At 38.9% G+C, this 23255-nt stretch overlaps 2 protein-coding genes across 6 annotated transcripts; one reads left to right on the top strand and one right to left on the bottom strand.

Annotated features, from left to right (window-relative positions):
* The first annotated feature begins 1204 nt into the window (after positions 1–1204).
* On the top strand, positions 1205–6416 carry TSTD3 (thiosulfate sulfurtransferase like domain containing 3). Of its 3 annotated transcripts, none has more exons than XR_010830443.1 (5): positions 1205–1330; positions 1440–1610; positions 1849–2008; positions 3283–5449; positions 5876–6416. XR_010830443.1 is itself a non-coding variant. In XM_066994493.1 (4 exons), exons 1-4 carry the CDS (start codon positions 1243–1245, stop codon positions 3344–3346), a joined length of 483 nt encoding a protein of 160 aa, XP_066850594.1. In that variant the 5' UTR covers positions 1205–1242; the 3' UTR covers positions 3347–6416. The 3 variants fall into 3 exon arrangements, 1 of the variants encoding a protein (XP_066850594.1); XR_010830444.1 differs by adding an exon at positions 2273–2402 and having other exon boundaries at positions 3283–6416; XM_066994493.1 differs by having other exon boundaries at positions 3283–6416.
* CCNC (cyclin C) lies at positions 5986–23023 on the bottom strand. 3 transcript variants are annotated; one of them, XM_048066652.2, is made up of 12 exons: positions 22866–23023; positions 22240–22346; positions 18389–18473; positions 18082–18151; positions 16576–16627; positions 13760–13815; positions 12438–12473; positions 11173–11264; positions 10399–10466; positions 9995–10074; positions 7972–8090; positions 5986–7305 (listed from the first exon to the last, which is right to left on the bottom strand). In XM_048066652.2, exons 1-12 carry the CDS (start codon positions 22895–22897, stop codon positions 7251–7253), a joined length of 852 nt encoding a protein of 283 aa, XP_047922609.1. In that variant the 5' UTR covers positions 22898–23023; the 3' UTR covers positions 5986–7250. The 3 variants fall into 3 exon arrangements, with proteins under 3 accessions (XP_047922609.1, XP_013031137.1, XP_013031138.1); XM_013175683.3 differs by lacking the exon at positions 22866–23023 and having other exon boundaries at positions 18389–18465; XM_013175684.3 differs by lacking the exons at positions 18389–18473; positions 22866–23023.
* Between the last annotated feature and the right edge of the window lie 232 nt (positions 23024–23255).

The raw sequence follows: 23255 nt of genomic DNA, 5'->3' as shown, positions 1-23255 counted from the left end.
ATAGTAATAGAAAAATCAGAAAGGAAGTGACACTTGGTGAAAGCCTAGGTCTGTGAACCTTACCTTTGATCAATGGTGACTTCAAGTCATATGAGAAGATGATGATACAGAACATGCAAGGGTAAATGTGACTAAACAGTCAGCTGGCAAATGAAGCCACCAAGTATGAGTGTGGGAGTCTGTACAGACATTGAGATAGTCCCAAAAGGTGAAATGAAGAAAGCTGCTGAGAAGAGGCTGAGAAGAGGTTAAATGGCAATACCCCATAGGTGAGAGGAGAATAGAATGTGCTGCTTCAGAAGAAAAGATGGGCAAGAGTTATTAGCAACAGTGATTTATGTGATACTGTAGCAAGGATTGTTCACTGGAATATTCCTGCTCATCATTCTCTCTTCTATCCGTTCATTAAGTCATTGCCTACTGACTTAACCAAATCTTGCAAAAGATGCCCTGTGAATTGTTCCTATTTTTGCAAGCAAGCTAGTGTGTTCTCTATGTGTATGTGTGTGTGAACAGGGTCAAATTAAAGCCATAAATTAATTTATAAAAATAGGACCCTATATGAATATGCATTTCATGTGAAAAGCATTGTGACACACCACAGCTCACGTTTAAGTTCCTCACAGCAACACATGCTGTAAATGGAGAGAAGCTTTGGTCATTATTTTACAACAGGTAAAATATGTAGTAAAAGATAACTCAGAAGAGGGGGTATTCTATCTACCCCTATCTTGTTACAAACGGAAAACACATAAAACTTCGACTCATATATAGATATACTGCTTCAAAGAGACAGTTTGCAAATGTCTGTCGTGGAGGCCATATGGAGAGGCTGGCAGAAGGGCAGCTAGTGAACCAGCTATACGTGCCAGCTTCGATTTGTCACACTTTCCGGCACGGAGAAATATTTTTGTTCTCCTTTTGAGAAAGAAAACTCTCATTAGTGAACATCCAACGACGGAGTCCTCAAAATGTAGTTATGACAGGAGAGGATCAGCATGGTCGCTTTTAGACTGGCATCACCAGTACGTAGCAAGCACACTGTACGTACAGGCTGAAAGCACGTCGAAACGCCCTTTTTTCGGGGCGGCGTATCCCACACGGAGCCCTTGGAGCTGGGGACGAGCTCCCACAGCCGGTGCTGACAGGGCTCGGCCGGGCACGGCGCGGTTCCCCTGGGCAGGGCGCCCCGAGGCGGGGCAGGGCGGGGCCGCCGCCATTTTGCGTGCGGGGGGCGGGCGGATGGCGGCCGGCGGCTGGTGGGGGCACCGGGCGGTGCGGGCCCTCCGGGCGGCCGGCGGCAGCCGCTGGGGGCGGCGGGCGGCGCCCGGTGAGGCGGGGGGACCCCGGGGGGATCCCGGGGGAGCTTTGTTACCGGCGGTGGCCTGCCTTGGGAGAGGGAGGGAGCGCGGGGCTCACGGGCTGCGCCTCTCTTGCAGAGCCCAGGGCGGTCGGCGGCACCTCCCGCAGCCTCTGCTCCCAGGGGGAGCGCGGCGTTTCCTACGAGGAGCTCAAAGAGTTGAAAAAATCCAGCGTCGTCCACATAGATGTGCGGGAGAGGTGGGAGGTTGACAGATACGGGAAGATCCCGGCCTCCATCAACATACCGCGTAAGCTGTTCGTGATGCTCTGTAGACGCGTTTGCTCTTTTTGTCCGGTTGGTGGCCCGGTCTGTGGACAAGCGGTGATGACATGCAAGGAGAAGCTGTGCTAAACGGTGTCTAATACCCTGGGAGACTAAACTTTTTTTTTTTTTTCTTCCCAGAGGAATTTGAAACCTTAAAATGTAAGCTTATTTGTGGGTAGAGAATATGTGAGACTTTATTTATTATTTTTTTTATTTCGCAGTGAACGAATTAGTGGAAGCTCTGCAAATGAATCCAACGGATTTTAGGGAGCAATACAATCAAAAGATGCCTGCCAAGTCAGACCATGTGGTTTTCTCCTGCTTTGCAGGATCAAGAAGCAAACAAGCACTAAATTTTGCCACGTCCTTGGGTTTCAGCAGGTAAGCATATGGCTTCCTTGTGTAAGGGCGGAATCAATACGAGTTCCCCCAGTAAGTAAACTACAACTCTCTTTGAGCTTCTTACGGGTATGGATAAAAACTTTAATGTGGAATATGAACAAAGAGATTAATATTAGAGTTAGACAACTTATAAACAGTACCTCCTTATGTCTCCACTGAACCTTGAAAGATGCAGTCTGGTGTTACGGGAAAGTGAGATGTCCTGTAAAGCGACCACACAGCAACTCTGCTTATATGCTGCAGGTGATGCCATATGCTGCAAGACCACGCTGATGCTGAAGGGTTCTTCAACCTCTTATGTCTCCCTTGCCGAGATATTGCTTGTACAGCTTCATAAACACTAGTTCTGACGTGCAGGATGATGATTGGAAAGGTAGAAGAGGCTCATTTTTGTAGAAGTAGAATCTTAAATTATATTAAATAGTTTATGAAACTATACTGTGTGTAGAATTGCAGTTTCACCTGTAGAGTTCACCAAAGACAAAATATGCATTTGCTTTCAGTAAAGCAGTGCATTATTTGCCAGGTATAAAATAATGAAGGGACTAGCTAAAAAGACAACGAGATTGATAGCGTGAAAGCAAGAGCAGCATTGGGTTGGTAGAATTGTTATGCCCATGACAGAAGGTGCTTTGCTGAATTGAAGACTATGGGTAGAATTTGAAAAATAGGTTTTTTCTAAATTGCAAATCAAGAATTGGAATATCCTTGCTGATTGTAGTCAAAAGTAGGGGACTATGCCCTTGTTTTATAAATACATTGTTTTAAATATGTGCAAAATATCCTTTATCACCCGTTTTTCATATGGTGGGTTTTTGTTTTTTCAAGGCTGTTTTTTCACAGGTTTATGTCAGGCCTATGTAACATGTAAGTGTGCAAGGAATTAAAGACCTTCATAACATCTGAAGTATTGGGCATAATGTCATGCAAATCTCCCACTGCATTGAGGTGTTTCGTTTTTTTTTCTTGGAAAAAAAAAAGGCAGCAAACTGTTTCTAGCTGTTACTACTTGCTTGGTATTTGATCTCCAGCATTGTGTCATTTGGAAGAAACGGGTTACAGAATACATTACTTGGATGCAGACAGTGTTTGACGTTCCTTGTACTCATCTGGCTGGTTGCACAGTGTACTAGTGTATTTCATTTCAGAGAATTTCTGTATGCTTTTTTCTCTATTTTTTCTTTTTCCTGTCCTTTTACATACCTTTATGAGGAAGAGTCTTCAGTAACATTCTATCTTCTGCAAACTTTCAGAGTTCAGCACTATCCTGGTGGCTTTGAGGAATGGGCAAAACGTGAACTTCCAGAGAAAAAGTGAAGATGACTGCCTCCATCCCTGCCCTACCTTCAGAATGCTTTGTAGATTTTAGCATTTAAACTACCTCCATTCAACTTTCAGAATACAGTCCTCTTCTGTTTTCTTGTGTAAATGGGCATTTACCTTTAAATAGTAATGCACATAATGGCTTGATTAAAATTATATTTAAGGAGTATGACATGAACAGATATTAAATTTGTTTGATTTTTATTTTGTGCTATGATGATGCTAGGAGTATGTGAAAAGAATTTTGTATGATCTGGTTTATGACTGTTTAAACTAATGATGATAGTACACATAAAGTTATCCTTTCCAAATAACTGTGTTGGACAGTTTGTTTAGAATAACTGTAGTTTAACTATTCTAATGGAATTGGGGTAACTGTCCTAAGCACAGATTTATTACTCTTCATGTATATTTATAATGTTAAAATATTTGATGTTATCAAGGCTATAAATAGAGTAGCAAAGTTTTAGGTTTGTACTATGTGATTGCAAGGCCAAAACTCCAATACCGGTCACAAAATACAAAGAGAAACTGCCCTGCTGTTAGAATGCTTGCTGTTCAAGATGTGTGATTTCCTATTTTAAAAGGATATCCATTTATATACACCGGTCTGCTGCTGTGCACAAGATGCAGTAGCATTCAGTCAACTTGCTCAGTTCCCTTAGTAGCTCAGCATCAAGTGAGAACTTGCCTATATTTGAAGTTATTATTATGAAGATGTAGTCATCTTAGGCTGGAACACCTGAGGTGTCCAAGGAAGTTACTTAACTCCCTTCCTTCTGTGTACATTAATTTGTATGTCTTAAACATGAAAAAAAAACAAACCCACCCCCTCCACACCTATAAATTTGCATAGTCATAATTCTAAGGATTTTTTTTAACGCTGTTAGCAGTTCAAAAGAGCTGGCAAAGCTAAATTGCTCTGGCCTCTAGAAAACTTAGCTCCTAGCACAGAAATCCAGGACTAGGCAGGATGTCTTGAAAAAGGAATTAACATTTCTGATTCTGTTCTCATCTGTATTGCAACATTCATTTATCTTAAGAGTTGTTTTATTCTGACAGTGCAGTCTGCATGGACAGCAAGGGACATAAAAAAATATACCCCACCAAGCTTAGGTAACAGGCAAGAGAAAGTAACTAGTTGTTAGAATTTGATTTCCAATAAATTACGCAACTTGTTTCTAGAGAGCACCTGTACATGGTACAGCCAATCATTAACTGTGCTGCCCTGACTATCTTACAGGGAGGGTTGTTTTCTCGTCTTTTCTAATAATTAGAAACCCAGTAGCAAAGCTGTCATAATAGTGAGTAATGCATTTTTCTTCAAAGTATCATTGGTTTTCTGCAATATCTTATTTCCAATCCATTAAAAAAAAAAAAAAGCTTATGTAAAGAACCAGAATTAAGTCTTATTTCCAAAATACTGGTTTAGTTTAACTGATAAATAATGGAAGTAAGATGAAACTAAAATGTCAGGATGCGTGGGTGTTACTTTGTTGCAGTCAATTACCCTGCAATTCTTGCTATCTTACTCTAAAACATCTTTTTCAGATAGGATTGGGAGGAGTAACAGATGCCACCACATTTGTTGGCTTTGGCCAAATCCTACAATCTTTTAATTTTGCCTGTTCAACATGACCTAGACTATCAATTTCACAGTGCTGTGGGCACATAATCAAAGATGCAACTGAAGCCCACTGTTGGCGGAGTCTTGCCAGGCCTCACCAGGGCTAATGCTGCCTTTTGATTTAAATCATTAAGGTCAGGTTGTATGGAAAATTTGAGATACACTGAAAACATTAAGCAAAATGTGTAATTAATCGTGCCTAGCTGTATTGACCACACCACCAAACTTCAGCATACAGACGAACAAAGCAGGGAGATCTAATCAACTACACTTAATCGTGATTCAGTCATAGATGGCCAACGCTTCTTTCTGTTACTACAGCTGGGTTTGTTGGAAACATCTGAAAGTACACTGTCAACAAAACATTAACAATGGTTATATTGGGTCACACCATGTCGTCTCATTTTGTTTTCTGTTTTGCAGCAACCAGTAACATACATCTGAGGAAAAGGATAAAACAGGATAAGCAGGTAGTAATACCATGCCCAGGTTATTCTCATTTAAAGTGAGAGTGCTTGATAGTTCCTTCAGGCTTTGCGTGTGTTGGTAGATTTGGATCTTTTGAAGAGTGGTTCTGTCTTACAAACTCAAGCCCAAGCATAGATGCTTTTTGCCTAGAGAAGTTTGTGTGTTCTTTATCTAGTTACCCTATGAAGCTGTCACTGACTGGGTTTAAAAATTTAAGCCAGTCACGTTTCTGTGTGACGGGTATGTCTAAATGGGGGGAAATTAAATTTGTTCACGTTAGCATCACCTTTTAACAGATTTCCTTCAACATCACAGTAAACATACAAATACACTTAAGTTATAAATCTGTGAATGACCAGCCAATTACAGAAGGACATTATCTACAAAACCAGGATCTGTATGTTGTTTTTTGTTTGTTTTGTTTTAAGGGATCTGTTTTTTGAACCATGACACGTCACAGAGCAAGGGTTTTCAGGAACTCCCAATATTTTAAACCAGTGAAACGTGTTGCTTCAGGGAAAGAGAAGCTGGACGACAATGGTACTTCACTTTATTTTATTGTTCAATTTTTATACTTGGGCAAGTCGGCATTCTCATTCAAAACGAAGTTGTACAGAAATTATTTAGAAACAAAGTTACCTAAAAATTGTTACATTTGATGTAGGCCAATTCCTGACTTCAGTGGGATATCTGCCTGAGTAAGGAACACAGGATATGGCCTTCTGTTTGAAAGAATCTCATTTTCTCCAGCACACAGTTAACCAAGGAATCCCATTTCAGTTATTCTAAAGAGTTGCTCCTAAAAATCACAATTAAAATTAGCCAGTATGAAGTTCACCAAAAGCTTGATCCTCTTAAATAACCTCTATAATGAGCCACGTAAATTCACACTAACAGTGAAGGCAGACTAACAGTGTATATCTTTTGTACAAAAAAAAAATCCACAATAAAAAATAGCAATCATACCCAGATTTGTATTTGTTTGTAAAATACTCCAATTGTACTATACAGTACGTTTACTTGCAAAAAAAATAATCAAAGTATGTTGGTGGTTTTTGTTTTTTAATTCCTAACACTTGAAATGTTTAAGAAAACTGCAGAATCACTATACATATTGCACTTTTCTGGTACGCTGGGCTACTAGGCTTCAAGGCAAAAACATCCAGACATATCTACTGAATAAAACAAGCATTTTTCTAACCCCAAAAAGGAACTGAATTTCTTTTCTGCAGTTTTCATTAGAATTCTAACAACATTCTCTGCAGACTCTTCCAGGCTTTGTTTCTGAAGGACTGCTGTTTCACTGGTTACAGAATCCAGATTCATTTAAAAAAAATTAAAAAAAAAATCAACAAAACTCTAGGTAATGGATAGGTTTAACATACAGTGCACTATCTTCCTTCAGTCACCAACAAAATGAAGACAACACAGGTCATTAATATAGTTACACTTAGGTTTCAAGGTTACTGCCTCTTTAGAAAAAGTTCACTTTAAAGGCAAGCTACAATTTTCTCAAACAAAACCAGTAATGAACTATTTGAGTGGATAGTGTTAATCTTTTGCAGCTTGGTTTAAAATTTGATTCCTTACACTGAGAAATCTTAGTACGTTTACTCCAGCGTCAGAGAAAATGATACAGTTTTAAAGAAAAAGCTTTCAAAATGCTTGACACAAACAAGCTATTTACTCTTCAAGTTCTTTGTCAAAGATGTTACTAAAACCTTCCGTCCATTTCATGAACACAGGAAAGATCCCAGGATGTCTCGAGTCAAAGTGGTCCATAAAGAAATTCTTTGGAATGTCTTAAGATTGGCTGTAACTAGAGTTCTGGCTACCATTTGGACCCTGTTCTCCTTCACTGTTAGGAAGAAAAAAAGAAAAAAGTCTTCAAAAAAGAAATATCATACTGCATTTTTGCCTTTTTCAAATGAAAAAAAGCAGCATTCTGGAAGCAGTAAAAGCCTTCTGAAGGAAAATATATAAAGATATATGCAAATAGATTAAGATATTCTGTGCAGCCTCACTAAAAATGCAAAGATTATTCTAAGCATGCATAAATAATTTCAGCACATAGCTGCATCGGAACATATTGAAATTACTGTTCAAATACACTGAATTTACTTCTGAAATCAACATTTCATAGTTCGTATTACATAAGCTCATGCATAGGAATTTGCACGTGCAGATTCCTAATAGCAATATTTAATCACAGTAATTAACTCTGACAGCAAACAGGCGCTGTTCCAAAGAATCAGGCCCCTCCACGGGGCCTCACAATGGTGTTTCTTTCATTTGCTAAGCTGTATTGATCACACTGCAATTACATTAACGCTTTCCATAAAACAGCAAACATTCTGCTTCTCACTAGCTCTTGAACAATCAGACTGTGTACTTATAACAGAAAGGGCTGTGTTGTAAAAGCATACACTATACCTCAAATTAAACATTTAGGCATGCTTAAGACAGTAGTCCAGATTTTTCCGTATGAAAGGTACATTAAGTACAGTATATGGAAGTACAGTACCTGTTTGGAGGTGGTTTTGGTTTAGGCATTTTACTAAGAATAGAAGCCATCTCTTTCCTCTCATCGAAGTTCTTCCACTGCTCATACAGTTTCAGAATAACCCTGATTATTTCTAAAATCTGATTTGAAAGAAAATAGATTTTAAGGTCAGACACAATAGCGACGTTGTATTTATCACAGTCAGTTTAAGTGTGTAGTTAATTAACTATGCCCCAGACTTAAATTAAGAAACGGCAATTTCATATCAGAAACAGGCCCATCTCACGTATAACCCAGTCTGGTAATCACCCATTTCTGTAAATAGTTTTTGGTTTAATTGTGAATGGAAGCCTCAATGCTTTCACTCCCTCCCTCCCACTGTATTGACCACTTCTCCTGTCCCAAGAGCTGAAAGTTTTTTTTATTTATTTGTTTCTACTGCCACAGCTTATACTTCATGCCACCGGGAAAATACAGACACCTGGCAGCACGACTACAGCTAGATAAGCACAGATTACCAATTAAGTATCTAATGACCATCAGCATTCAATATGCATCAGAGACACAGTGTAAATAATAAATAAATAAATAAAAAACAAACACTAGTCTAAGTCCCTTACTTCCAAAAATAGAGCCAAGAAGTATCTAAATTCTTTAAAATAAGAATCACTGAATTTTCATATTCTGTTTCCAGACACACAAATATTCTCTACCAGTGTGGAAGCTTTCTATCTACTGCACCTCAGCTATATTAATTTCCTACTAAATTTCTAATGCAATATTCTACACAAAAGGTGGACAATATTTGGTTCATGACTTGTTTCACCATTCACTGAATTAATAAAGTAGGCTTTCTTTTTCCTAATTCATGGAGTTTGATTAAATGCTAGATCACTATCTATCCTTGAAACAAAAGTTACAGTTAGCTAAGAGGTCCCCGGTGTGTTAATGTTAAAAAAAAAAAAAAAGGTATCATTGGTATGAGAACAGGGACATTTAAACATTCAAACATGTTTAATATCAAGCTTATGGTAACCTTATCTGTCAAATATAGGTAGTTTCTCCTGTGCTGCCAATCTATTATCACTCTGCTTTTGCATGCATGACAGTGTAATTCAGAGATCTTGATTCAGCATAGCATCCACACTGCTTAAATTTGAAGACGCATTCTGGAATACAAATACAATTCCAGGATATCATCAGTGGCATAAAGTGTAATAACTGAGGGCACAGAAGGCAATAGTAAGTCTTATCTGAAATACTCTATTCCATTTTGGACACTCAGGTTCAAAAACGGTAAACTCAGACTGAAAAAGATGTGCAGAATGACACGGTGTGATAAGGGGAATGAGTATAAGTATAGCTTGCTTGCCTGAGCTAAACAAAGGTTACAGAAGGATGAATGCACTCAGGAAGTCAACCAAAGACAAAAGGAACTAGTTAAGTTGAAGAATATTATTGGTATCAGAACAACTGCACCTTAAAGTCTGATAAATTTATGAAGTGGATTATTTGACATGAAATTTGCAATAGTAGGAAAATCATTTGAATAATCTTGGCATGCCCTCGTTTAACATTGACTAAAGTCATAGTCCTTGTCATCCTGCAAGTGTCAAGAATGTTTTATACATATATTGACAGGGAGCAAATAAGAACAACATGTAGGCAAGATACTGAAAGGTGAATGGGAAAATTACCTGTATTAGAATTTTAAAATTAGAGTATCATTCAAGGTTGAATGATAAAAACCAGGATTTTTTTTTTCTGGCAAAAAAAATGCATGGGATATTGGTTTTATATTTCAGTCTGAAAAATGGCACCACCAGCAGCACTTTGTCATTATGCAGCGTTTCAGTCTTGACTTTCAGGGCAGGGTGATAACCGAATGACCTAACCTCTTTTCTCTCCTACCTAATTTCAACAGTGCGTAACGTGATCGCTGAATGAAGTTCAAGTCAGTATCACACACATGCAAGACTGGTTTATAACCACTGCGAACATATCTGGTCAGTCCGTAACAGGTGGCAGGAGGTAAAAAGAATACCTTTTCCATATCCACGGATAGCTCAGCAAACCATTGCCTAGCATCCTTCTGCTGGACAACACAGGCCACATGTAGGCAAGCTGCAAAGATCAGGTGACATGGATATTGAACAAAAATCCACTCTCAACACATTTAGAAACATCATATGTCAGGCAAAATACTATGGAGTTCAGCGTTCTTCATTTCCTCTGCAAACAACCTCATCCAGTTTTCAACAGAGAAAACTCTGGATTAATTATCCAATTTTTCTTCAAGACTTTCTAAATGGCAAGACTACGCTGTCACTACTGTATGAAACACAGACTGGAGAAGCTTATGAGGGCATTCTAAGGAACACTTGTTATGAGACAGCGTACAGAAGGCATCCATTTAAACAAGACAGGGATATTGCTTGTGTTACTTACCTAGAGCTATCATGAAAGGAGGGTACAGCAGACAAAGATCAGTTCTATATGTGTCATTCACTATCCTCCTGTGCAAAACAGAGCAAAAATTCACCTTTAGACTATGAGACTCATAAACTGTTGTCATTTTTAAAATGTTTTGTCAGTTTCCCAAACTGCAGGAACAGTAAGTCTGCAGGGCAAAATAGAGCAGCTGAGATCTCTCCCCTTGTAAAAATCTAATAAAGACTTTAATTGTTTTCCTTGTAGTCACAGCAGAAGTTTATTTGGAAGCACTATGTTATAGCATCACAAATATCATTCTGCAGAGGGTGTTCACCTATACCATAAAATAACTATCCCCATTTCACAAATAAGCGAGTTAAGACAAACATAAAGGCAATATTTTTTATCGACTATCTGTATTTGAGAAACAAAGTATTTAAGGAGTTCTGCTTAACCTAGTTAAGAAACAACTTACTACTTCTACCAAAAGCAGACGTTAACAGAAAGAAAAGTTGTCTACTCATAGTCATCATTCAATAGCATAAAAACCTGTGCTATTAGAGCTAGTCTAATAATAAAAACTAGACCATTTCAATTTAAAACCATTAGAGAGAGTTAAGAGACAACAAGGACAATAATTTAATCCAGTAACATATACCTGCATAGGTTAACTAGGGTACTCTTTGTAATATTAAGCCTGTTATTGCTTAACCACCTCTGAAGCATAACTGTTCAACACTTGCTTTCTTGCTGAAAGGAGGCACTATTATTAATCACTGTCTGCATTACCATGCAAGAGGTAGCAGCATGTCTTCTTGGCCCATATCTTGCACATACTGGAGCAAAGGTCTATATGGATGATACACTATCAAACAGCAGTCCTAGGAAAAATATCAACGGGATAAAAGCTAAGATTACAACGCAGAATATGTTGTCAGCTCACATTAAAGACATTTGATTCACAAATCAATTACTGATTTTTTGAAGTAGCATTATGACACCTAACCCTGCTATAATGAGGGCACTGCTCTCTCTAGAATACCGTTATATAGCATGGTTGCCAGTCTGTCAATGTCTTTTCCCCAAGAGACACAGAAAGCCACATCTGCAGCACAGTGAAACCTCATTTGCTTACAAACCCGTAATTCCCACTTGGAAATAAAAAACACTGCCAGAAAACAGTCTGTCACTAAATACCATACACAGAAAGCATGCCAAAATAATTGACACTGGTTTGGAAAGAGGAAAAAAAAAAAAAACCAGGGCCCTGAAATCCTTCTTTTCCAGGCCCAGGTTGATGTATACAACAAGGAATAACTCACTGAAAGAAGTCAACTGCATGGATATTACAGGGAAAAGCTGGACACTGAGAGACAGTTATTACAGATACTATATATTGCATAGCATATTGGGAAAATAAGTTAATTCCCAAAATGTAACTTTTTGTAAATGCAGTTACTTGTGGTGAAACTCCAATATATAAAACACAAGAGCTAGTGCCATGTATACCAGGGGTATCAAAAACTAAATCTAAGCAGGATATCTAAAAAGGGATTATAAAATCAGTAGACATTCAACACAGCAGGAATACAACTCTATGTTCTTGACTGGTCATTCATCTGAGCAAGTAAGGACACCAACATCCTACTCTCTGTTTTAGAATTTTGTAATGTACCGTTTCCTCTCTTTTAAAAAAAAGAGGTGAAAAAAAGTGCTTAGGGTTTACTCTTCCCAGTAGTGCTCCAGACACTAGGACACAGAGACACACGCTCCCCGTCCCCACTGCTCCCACAATCTGCATTATTTCTGTTGAGCAATGCAAACTTCAATGCAAACTGTTGAAAATGTCCTCGCTCAGCCCAGATGACAGCACAGTTATTATGGCATGCTGCTGAAAATGTACATGTTAGATCTACATGAACATCATTCTAAAATTGGTGTGAAAAAAAGAAAAAATGACAGCACGATACATATTCCATAGCACAAAATTCAAAACATTTTAAATAAGTAAAGAGTAAACTGAGATGGCAGTAAAAACAGAAGACCTCACCTACCATTAATTCTAAGAGATAGAATTCACATTCTAGTATCTGCAAGGAAGTAAAAATCACAATTAAACAGTAGCATGTTTCAGACGGCAGAATGAATTAATAGCATCCAGCTTAACATCATGAATGCACAGGAATTCTCAACACCTGTATTTTCAACACTCCTGACTGCATTTCATAGGAAACTACAAAACCAAGCAAAAATCAAACTACTATCGGGCATTACCTTACCACCATTATAAATGAACCCCAGTCATAATAGCAATGCATTTGAACCATTTAGATCAAGATTACTATCAAAGACTGCTTTACTGGCAGTACTCAGATGAGATCTGTTTTAAGAACCAAACAGAAAGTTGTTCCCAGTTTATAAGCACTTAAAAGAAATACAGAAATCCTTTCCTAGAATTAGAGCTTTTTCAGCACGCCACTAACATGCCAAATCACCTTTTCATGTACTTTCATATTTAATTTCATATGAAATATTCTGTACAATTGTAGCAATTTAAGAAAAACTCTCCTTTTCCATAGAGGCAGTGATATATTAGTTATATCAAGATAAAGACTCAACTATGCTACAGGAAAAGTACTCCAAAATATATTTTCATTTGACTTTATCTTAAGTGCTTGTGATAAAATTGCACTGCTATTTTACAAATATTTTGTATTCTGATATATAATTTGGCTTTCTAAGTTTGGTGAAAAGCAAAATCACAAAAAAGTAGCACTTGTCATAGTCAACATGAATAAATAGATGCATTTACTTTCAAAATACTACAGCATAAAGCAATACTGGTCTCAAGAAAGTCTACAGAATTCTTTAATACTGAGACTGAGAATGCCTTGAAAACCACTAGTAAATTTAAATTTTAAATAATAAATAAAAACTTTTTCAAAAGCCATTACATTTTACAGGCAGAAATAAAACTGCTTTCTGTAGGCTAACAGAATGTGCAAGCTTGGAAGCATCCCAGGTGCATGGACTATTTATCTTCCCTGGAGCAATGCACTTGTAAACAAAATGATTTAAAAAAAAGTTAAATCTCTTTTATTATCATACTGCATAAAAATTGGTATTTTAGTCACTCAGTCATTTCAGTTCTCTTTATAGCATTCCTTTCACCAATTTAAGGAAAGGAGGTTATACAAGACTTAGTACTTTCAAAATTACCTTTTCTAATAATTAATTTTGGTTAGATTATGAGCAACCCGACATATCAGCGTGAAAATATTTCCTTCCTAGAATTTGAAAGGATAGCATTTCCTCCTAACAATTACTTGCCTTTTAATTTTTCTTGATTAAGTTCTAGTTTGTAGAGCATACTTACATGGTTCATCCTATAAGGAAACTCCTTCGGAAAGGCATACGAAAACCTAGTTTTCACTACAGTAAAAAGAAACCATTATGTTAAAAGTGATGCAATTAATACTTCTAATTAGTAGAATGAGAAATAAGTAATCTACACAGCGCCCTTTGAATCCAACTGGCAGCAAAACTGCTTGCAGCACGAAAATGTTTGGTTTTAAAAGAGAAAAGTTAAATTATAAGATTTAAGATCCTGAAAGGGCAAGAGAAATACACCCCAAACCCACTTTTTTTCCCCAAGTACTCAGCCAGACACTTGTCTAATGCTCTGGGCACAATTAAATCTTCTGGTTAAATGCCTCTAGCTGTATGGGTACCTAACTTCCTGCAAGGTATCATTCACGTAGCTGCCTACCTACTGATGTCACTCCAATCTAGAGATCACTCTCCAATCTCTCTTCCAAGACTAAACCCAAATGGAATTTTCACGGATTTTTTAGATAGACTTGATCCTTCAACATGCAAGATTTTAAACCATATAATGAAGACTTAGGAAAGCAAGATGGGAAATCTGGGTGGGAAGGAGCCCAGCCAAGAGATCCTGTATGCACATACTTGTAAAAATGTTGGATATGCAAAAACAAGGCTCAAATTAAAAGCAAGAAGTCAATTCACCACAGTGCAAATATATGTCCGAGGGACTGGATTATGAGATTTTTCAAGGGTGTTTCTCTACTTTGGTTTTCCCACTTAGAAGTATCTACTTAGGCACATGATACAATTCAAGACGATCTTGTCTTCAAGAGAACATTCAAATATATCCTCAGTTTTCTAGTTTACGATGATTCCTGATATAGATACTTAATTATCCTTGTGCATTTTACAAGGAGAACAGGTATTCAGTGCACCATTAAGAATTATGTTAAGCAGCAAAAGAGTGATCTGAAATTAGATTGCCGAGCAAAATAAACTTAAATATACTTGAAGATGTGGATTTGAGATTTCTACAAGTGAAACATGTAAAAACTATTTTAAGTCCATGTTCTCCAAAGACAAACAGGTAACATCAAACATTTGCAGTACTATGCACTTCCAGGATGTTAATGGCAGACAGTCAATTATGAATTAATACTACTGCTGGAAAATCCATATAAAACTCACTTGGATAAAAAGGTTATCCAATTCACTTGGATAAAAAGTATTTCAACATTTAGACCTGTGGTGGACTTTGCTAAAATATTTGCTGTAGGACAGAAAGGTTAGGCTGATGATTGGAAATTTTAATTATTTCAAGACAGAGAAGAATGCATAAAACAGTCTTCTTGAGAAGCACGCAAACTAAAGAAATGCATAGTAAACACCAAACTGAGGGGAAAGTATGGATACAAAACATTTGTTTCCACAAAACACGCTGGAGACAACCATATGGAATTGTCCTTTTAGTCAGCCGTGGAAATGGAGAGAGAAGTTTTTGAAGAGTTTGCAAGAAACCAATCTGAGGAATCTTCCTTACAGAGGAAGCCTGTGGTACCAATTCCAACATTTCTACCTAACAAAAAGCAAACCGACCACTACTATGCTAGTCAGTTTGTACTGCTATTTTCCTTTTACTTGTCACATCTCATCTTTTTTCTCCTTTTGTACTGAGGCCTCCAAAAAAAATGCATGTGTGCTGATAAAGCATCTCTGGTATAGGGAGACCAGGTAGACTAAAAGACACATAAATGCTAGGAAAAAGCCCATCGTTTTTTGTCCCCACTTCCATGAAATGCAGATCGCTCAGTGGGGCACGCAGGGATTTTCTCCATCTGAAGGAAGAACCACGAGGGTAATTTTCTGTGGGATTCCAAGCCTTGGGATTTTCAGAAATAGCATGGCTCAAGAGTAGAAGTCAAAGCAAAATCAACTGCTGCATATTTGCCAAAATGCATCTGTACTGCCAAAATGCATTCGTGTACTGAAAAAGCCACACAGATTTGTGCTTTGAGACACTTCCGCTGTAAAAATAGCGCTTTCATTGCTAAATCCAGTACTGGTCTTGGTCAAGCTGGCACTGAAGATGTGTTTCAGTTCCTGGTGGTGGAATTGTCATACGGCCAGCCCCATGGACTGATACACTTAATGCATGCGGAAGCTACAGATGCAGCCAGTCACCTGTCCCCTCAGCAGCTAAGAGTGATTTTGAAAGCACTGACCTACATTTTGAAGAGCATAGTGACAAACAGCCTACTGAGAGTAGCTGGACCTTCTGGGTCAAATTATTGCATCTAGTTAAGAAAGCCATCACTTCAAGAACTTGATGGATGAGATGCAAGTTACAGGAACTGGGAAATATAAGGCAGGTGGGAAAGACAGAAAATTAAGTAACTACAGTACGATTTTATTGCATTTTAACTTTGTGAACAATATTTAGGTTTTTAAATGTACATTTAGAAATAAGTATCATGTATAAAGACTAATTTTATGATGGTTAAAAAGCATTTAAAGTGTTAGAAGGTGTGTAGCCTAGTAAAAATTCTGCAAACAGGTATTTCCATGGAAACATACCCGTTATAACAGACAAATAAAGACCTAAGTTTTCAATTCTATCTTTGAGCAGTTCAGAAACGAATTTACTACTTATTAACGGTCTCAGGTGGAGATTTTATTATTTTGTTTTTATTTATGCTTGTCACAAGCTCCAACCAGAATCAACCAAAACTAATAAAGGAGCCTTCTGATTCCATATTTAAAACCAGAAGTTATTTATGCTAAATAGCTTTAATTGGCTCCTAGCAGTCAACATGTAACCACCCATGACTTAATAAACACAGTACAATGAAAACCACTAATACTTACATACAGAAGTAGCAGCAGAGATCAACCTTGTATTTGAAACAACACCAAACTCCTGAAGAAAAAGAACGGTAAGTGAGGTGAACCACCAGAAATACCACTTATTCACATTGTTATCAAATTAAAATAATGGCCTTCTTTGTGCAGTATTACATTTTTCCCCACCCCTTTCTCATTCTTCCCTTTTTTCTTTTTCTTTTTAAAGGTTAACAGAGTAAATTACATGATCTTAGTTAAAGAGATTTTTTCCATTTATTACTTTGTTGTTTGAGTTATGAAGAATGAGGAAAAGTAAACATTTATAAAAGGTACTAAGCCACAATACCTGAAGATTAGTTTGGTAACGTCCTACATATAAAATAGACAAGGGAGCTTCAATAACATGTGCCTTTTTTCCCATCCCACTTCAAGAGAAAATCATGTTTATAAACCTGTCATTTTCTACCTTTTTTTATTATGTTTCCATGAAACCTTAGCTTCTCCACAGAGGGTCTCAGCAAGCCAAAAAAAATCCATTTAAAACTTTCTTTCAGAGATGTGCACAGCAGAATCATTACCTCTATGGCTGCCCTTTAAATTTGCAGAAGCCTTAGCATAAGGAAGGCTACGCTTATCTTCTAGTACTTGTTCTAAAATACAAGGTAAATCTCTATATATATGTTATGTCTGCACTGCACTTTCTTAAAGGCTTAATTAACAGGCTGATAAAAAAAAATACTTTCTCCAATATTCTCTGTCTTTCTCCTTTCCTTTCTCTCTTCCAAACACTGGAAGGTATCACAATATTTGTATAGACAGCAGTATCACATATGAACATCAGTTCAGTAGGACTACTTCTAGGTATTTGAGTTCCCCCCATGAAATTCACGAATGCTAACATATTGTAGGCTTGATCTTTTTTTTTTGTCCTACCACGCAGACACTTCTCAACCTCCCCAAAAATGTCCTCCATTACAGAAAAGTAGGAACAGTGTCTAGCTGATGCTAACTTTTGGCCACCTTTAAAGTGGACTTCCTAATGGTGGAGGATCGAGGCCTTCTTACCACTATCCTAACAAGTCAGTTCCTTCCCAAAGATAGCGTATGAGCTACAACATGCTTTTAATTAAAAAGACAATTAGGGAAAAAAATCTAATTCTTTTTTAAAGTTTGAGTAAACATAAATAAGGAAAAACACACCAGAAAGGAGACACTCAAGCAAAACTGAATGATTTAAGATATAGTCCGTGTAAATACGTAAGCAGACATTTAAAATACTCCTTCAAATCTTCAGAGGCCCTTCAGTGTTAGTAATTCAGACAAAATTGAGAAAGATCAAATACTAAATAATACGATTGAAGGGGCCTTCTGTCTCCTGTTCCTGAACTGCTATAGAAATCCATACAAAAAAAAAAAAAGGTTTCAACCCACACAGCATGAAGAATGACAAAAAAAATTTAAAAGTCCTAAATGTTTTTTCACTCTTATACATCACATAATTTTACATTAAAAAATTGTAATACTTCATACCTCTACTTTGGATGCCAAAAACACACACGTAGGAGCCATTAATACTGGATCTATACTTTTTAGGGAATATCTGAAACGTTATAACAAAATTATAATATGTTGTTTCACACACGTAGAACGATTAATCTATTAAGAGCACCACACTTCCTTTTGAAAAGCAGAGCTTAAGTTAACTTTTATTAGCATAAAAGCTTTACACCATCCAGAAAACAACAGTGGCACTGTTTTTAATACAGAATTTTAAAGGGCTACCAAAATGTGCCTAACAAATGTTTTATTCTTGTACTATCATAATAAACAGTCCTACCTGGCATAGAATCTCTTGAAGTAGACTGTAGCAGTGGCAATAACTTGTTGTCTTAATTTAAGATGTTCACCTAAAGCCTGGATAACTTAAAAAAATAAAATAAAATGAACAGAAGCTTGAATTGAGTTTTTACAACAATTTGACACCGAATAGCAAAGGATCTCAAAACACAACTAGTGCTGGGGACTCTAAGGAGCAGCAGCACAGCCTTCTCCTTCAGTTCAGATACACCACTCCAGGAGAAAACATTGCTGTAAACCTACAGACCTGGAGGTGAAGAAGTACTACTGGATCTTGAGGCTTGCGGACACCTTAAAAGAGGGGACGGTTACTTGACTTCATCACGTACAAAGTGAGCATGACCTTTAGGAAGATGACAACACAAATCTCAAAGGGTAAAGTTTGGGTATTCCATTTTATAGCAAAAGAAACCCAAATGCTTGAAATCTAACTCTATGGCTCTTCTGGGCCATGCAAAATGGATGTGTTTTTTCAAACAACTAAAGCTGCCAGCACAAACATGGTCATTAAATTTGGCAGAGGCAGCAGGTGTTAAAGAAACGACATATTTAGTCCAGGGAGAGGGGGTGGGAGACCTGAGGATGCAGTCAGCTGCTCCATCACAGTGGTCCTCTGCCAGTTGGCCAAGAAACAACCCTGGTGTCATCTGTGCAGGTAGCTCTTGTTTGGCCTCCCAGGCAAAGGAAAGGTGCCAAGCAAATTAGATGCATCAAGCTGGGATTAAGAGCAGGGGTTGGATATAGAGAATGACAGAGCGAAACATAAGGTTGTTACTTGTTATTTTCCCTATACTTCTTCACAGCCATTATTCTGAGCAAGGCTCGGTTGGCTGTGTTAAGATTCCCTCTTCTTATTTTCCTCCCTCGTCTGGAATGTCCAAAATGATCATTTAATATACACCTAACTATAAGTATACATACTTCATATATATATGCACACTTTTATATATGTTTGCATATACACACTTTTATATATATAAAAATAGAAGCGTATATATACACTTAAGCGTATATATAGCAATACCAAGGCAGCAACCATCAATGGGAAAAGCAAACAACTCTATTACCAGTAATTGCTAAATACTTAGCCTCCACTTAAGCATACAAGAATTTCTAAAGGTCCAGCTTCTTTCCCATCCCTTCCTCCTTGGAAATAGCCACGGTACACACTACACTCCCTTTTAATGAAAATTTTAAAACATGCAAACACAAAGCTGGCTGGAAAACAAATCAACATAGGAGAAAATCATCCTGACCAGCACTGACAACATCGGGTTTGGGGTTTTTTTTAAACACAGAAAGGTAACTAATTTGTCACCCACTATGATTACTCAAAGCCTTGTAAAGTCCCTCTCTATGTCATATCACTCTTTTCCTAAAGATAAAGAATGCCAAATTGAGACCAGCTTGCCAGTAACCGTAGGACTCAGAGGCAACACTGCCAGAAAAGAGGTCAAGTCCAGAACAGAGTGTCTGCACAAGCATTAAAATATCTATCAGTGTATCTTGGGGGGTTTGAAAGAATTTTTCTCTTTGATTTGATGATGGGGCTAAAAAGCTGTCCTAATACTAGGGCATCAGAAAAATCCAAATATCAAGCGAAACAGAGTTTTCCAAATATGTTTCTCGCTCCCATGGGATTTTCAGGAGCAGATAGGCCATCTGCTGTCAGAGAAAAATCAAGTGAGGTTTAGGGAAAAAAATGGACAAAAGCCTAGAGAGACTTAATGAAATGGAAGCTTTTATACGCTGGGAAAAATTCCAATACTCGCAATTCATTTTTGAAATATTTTTAAAGAAGCTATTGGGTTATTTATTCCCTTATGTTTACAAAATAACTAGTTTCAGGTTGCTGTTTTTGTTTTTTTTTTTTTTTAAAGTAAAAAAATGTTGTTCCAAATCCAAATGTCTTGAGTATCCTATGCCACAAACTTCACAGCTTCTGCACTAAACCAAAAAGAGAAATCGATTAATATGCTTTTCAGCCAAAAACTTGATTAAAAGCTCTGTAACCCAAAGACAGAAGTCAACATTAATTTCTCTTTTCTGAACTATTTTAGAAGATGAGAGTTTTCCCTCTTTACAGTTTTAATGGCCGCACAATCACTTGCCAATCTACAGCAATCATTTCCAAATGGGAAAGCAGCAAGAAACTGCCTCTCTCCGGGTAACTTTCCAGTTTCTTTGGAGAACAACCTGGGGCAGAATTCTTGAACACTACAAGTCACGCCATGGCCCACAGCCATACCTAGACAATGTAGGACATGGGAGAGGCTCTATATATCCAAAGCAGAGCCCCTGATTCAGAGGCAGGTGAAGAGATACAGCACATATTGAGGGCTCCAACACAGCAAACGCTGTATGAGCTCCCGACCACACCGAGCGGCTCCAGACTGTTTTCTCCACGCAGGTGCCTCTCATGGCCACAGAAAAGGTGTTGGTCCAGCACCACACTCCCCTACAGGGTCTGCTGTGTTCACACACGTGCAGAGGAGACAGCAGCAAAGCCATTCTCCAGCTACCATAGGTCTTGAACTCTTCCTTCAGGACGGGAAAGGAATGCCAAGGAAAAAGATCCTGAGAACCACAAACTGAATCCAACTTATCTACTTTGTAAACCTTTGTTTACTCCAGAAAAATGCTAAAATGAAACATAAAAAGGCCTGTTTCGTAATTAATACTAGTGAAAATTACACAGAAATACAGTTTTAGAAATATCAGCATCCTACTTTTTCTTTTTGCATTAGGAAGCTATGATGCTTTGTTTTAACCTCAAGGAGTTTCAGGAACTTATCAAATAGATATATCATTGCTAGCTTGACTTGCTGGTCCTGTATAAGCAGTAACACAGGCATGTCAACAGCAATCAGATTTGCAGCATACTCAATTTAAAACAGCTAAGAGAGACATTACGATGAGTATCTTTCACAGTTACAATTCCATACAGACAAAAGATCTTGCAGTGGCCTTGACAAAGTCACTTAACTTTTCTGTCTCAAGCATGTCTGACCAGATAGCTGAAAAAATAAACGTTACTTTAAAGGACTGCTATGTAAAATATTTAAATAGCTGCCTGCAAACAAATTACTACTTTGCAACATCCTTCTCTTAGGGAGACCTTTTCTTTTTAAATACTGAACAATTGCACAGGAAAGAGTTTAAGTGCCCGTGTAATCTGATATGCTCCAATGCAGCCATCCATTTAAATGCTTTGCAGGATAGTCTTAGATAACCTCACAGACAAGCCCCAGCTCTCTGGGAGAACAGGCTGTAGACAACATTGCGCAATCTGAGAGCCACCCACTGCTGGGAACTGGTCACAAGGCAAGACACAGGCTGTGGTGCAAGTTTCAAAGAACATAACTAAACGCAGATAACAAGCTTGCGGGCCGTGCTGTTTAAGAGGACAGCACACATCAGCTAAAATACTCACCACAACCCCAGAACCCACCAAAAACTCAAGGAGCACAGTTTGAGCATTAGTGCTTGTCGCTGAGCCTTTAATATGCTAGCTTAGCAGTTTCTGCTTGCTTCTCTTTCTTCTACGTTTTTGGTAAGAACCTCTTCAAAATAAGAAAATGTACCATGATTTGTTCTACCATGGGTTAAAACATTACATATGCAGCCAGTTTGTCTTCAAGTTCTTTTAAAATTAAGTTAGTACAACTAACTGAACAGCTTTGTCAACAGTCCGGCTCTTAGTTAAAGTGTGCTGGGGAAGTATATGTAAAATAATAAAGAAAATGACATCCTCTAAATGAAAAAAATGCATTTAGACATGGCAGATAACATATAAACACACGGCAGAAATAAAAATAAAAACAATTTTACCATTAGTAAAAAATATCTGTAGCTTCCAATATTCTTCTTCGGTCAGAAATTTCAAGTCTTTTTGGCGTTCCTTCAACAGATCTTGTTTATCCAAAATCCATTGTAAACTACAAGGAGGGAAAACACTTTCAGTAACTCTTTACGAACACTACATCGAGCTTCTCCTGCACTGACTGTGGCTCGGCACTAAAGGGGTAGCAGCCTTCAAGCAAGCCGTGGACCATCTCAAGCAAACATTCACTGGGATTTGCAGAGTTAGATGCCTGAAAACACGCTGGCAGGGGCCAGTAAGGGCAGATGAGCCTTTCCCTGTAGTAAATTAAGCTGACTGTGCAGAACTGTTGGTTACCCAAAGGTCTGGGGCTATACTTAGCAGCACCCCCCCCAGCAGCCCCCTGGGCACCCAACTAAACCTCAGGGTGCTCGCTACGAGACACGGTGACGCAGCCCAACCCCGGCTGCGCCCACAACGACAAAAACACCGCACAGGACAAAAACACCTCACCCTAGGGACAAAAACACCACACCCCACGGATGCCCCGGGCCCCCACACGCCCCATAAGCCACCCCCCCGGCCCCGGTCCGGGCAATGAATGGAGGCGGCACCCCCGACCCGCGGCACCCACTAGTGCGAGCTCTGCCAGAAGTTGCCGGCCATGAGGAGCCGTGGGGAGGCGCCCGGGCCCGCGCTGCCCCGGCCCCGCCGCCTCCACCGCCGCCGGCCCCAGGAAGGAGGCGGCCGCCGCCGCCACCGCCCCGTGCCCGCCGCCGCCGCCGCCGCCGGGCGGCAACACGCGGCGCTGCGAAGCGTTCCCCTGCTCGCAGGTTCCGCCCGGCGGGGCCGAGCGGGGCCGGGCAGGGCCGGGCCGCCCCCCGCCGAGCTCCGGGTGCGGAGCGGAGGGACGGGTCCCGAGCACGGCGGCGCCCCTCGGCCGGCAGCGCGCTGCCCCCGCCCCGCACGGTGCCCGGGAACGGGGGGCGGGTGCTGGGGGAGCGCTGAAGCCGCTGCGTGGGGG

Source organism: Anser cygnoides, chromosome 3 (genome assembly GCF_040182565.1).
Source record: "Anser cygnoides isolate HZ-2024a breed goose chromosome 3, Taihu_goose_T2T_genome, whole genome shotgun sequence".
NCBI lineage: Eukaryota > Metazoa > Chordata > Aves > Anseriformes > Anatidae > Anser > Anser cygnoides.
The sequence above is the reverse complement of the archived record's forward strand: the minus strand, read 5'-3'. Positions and strand labels throughout refer to the sequence as shown.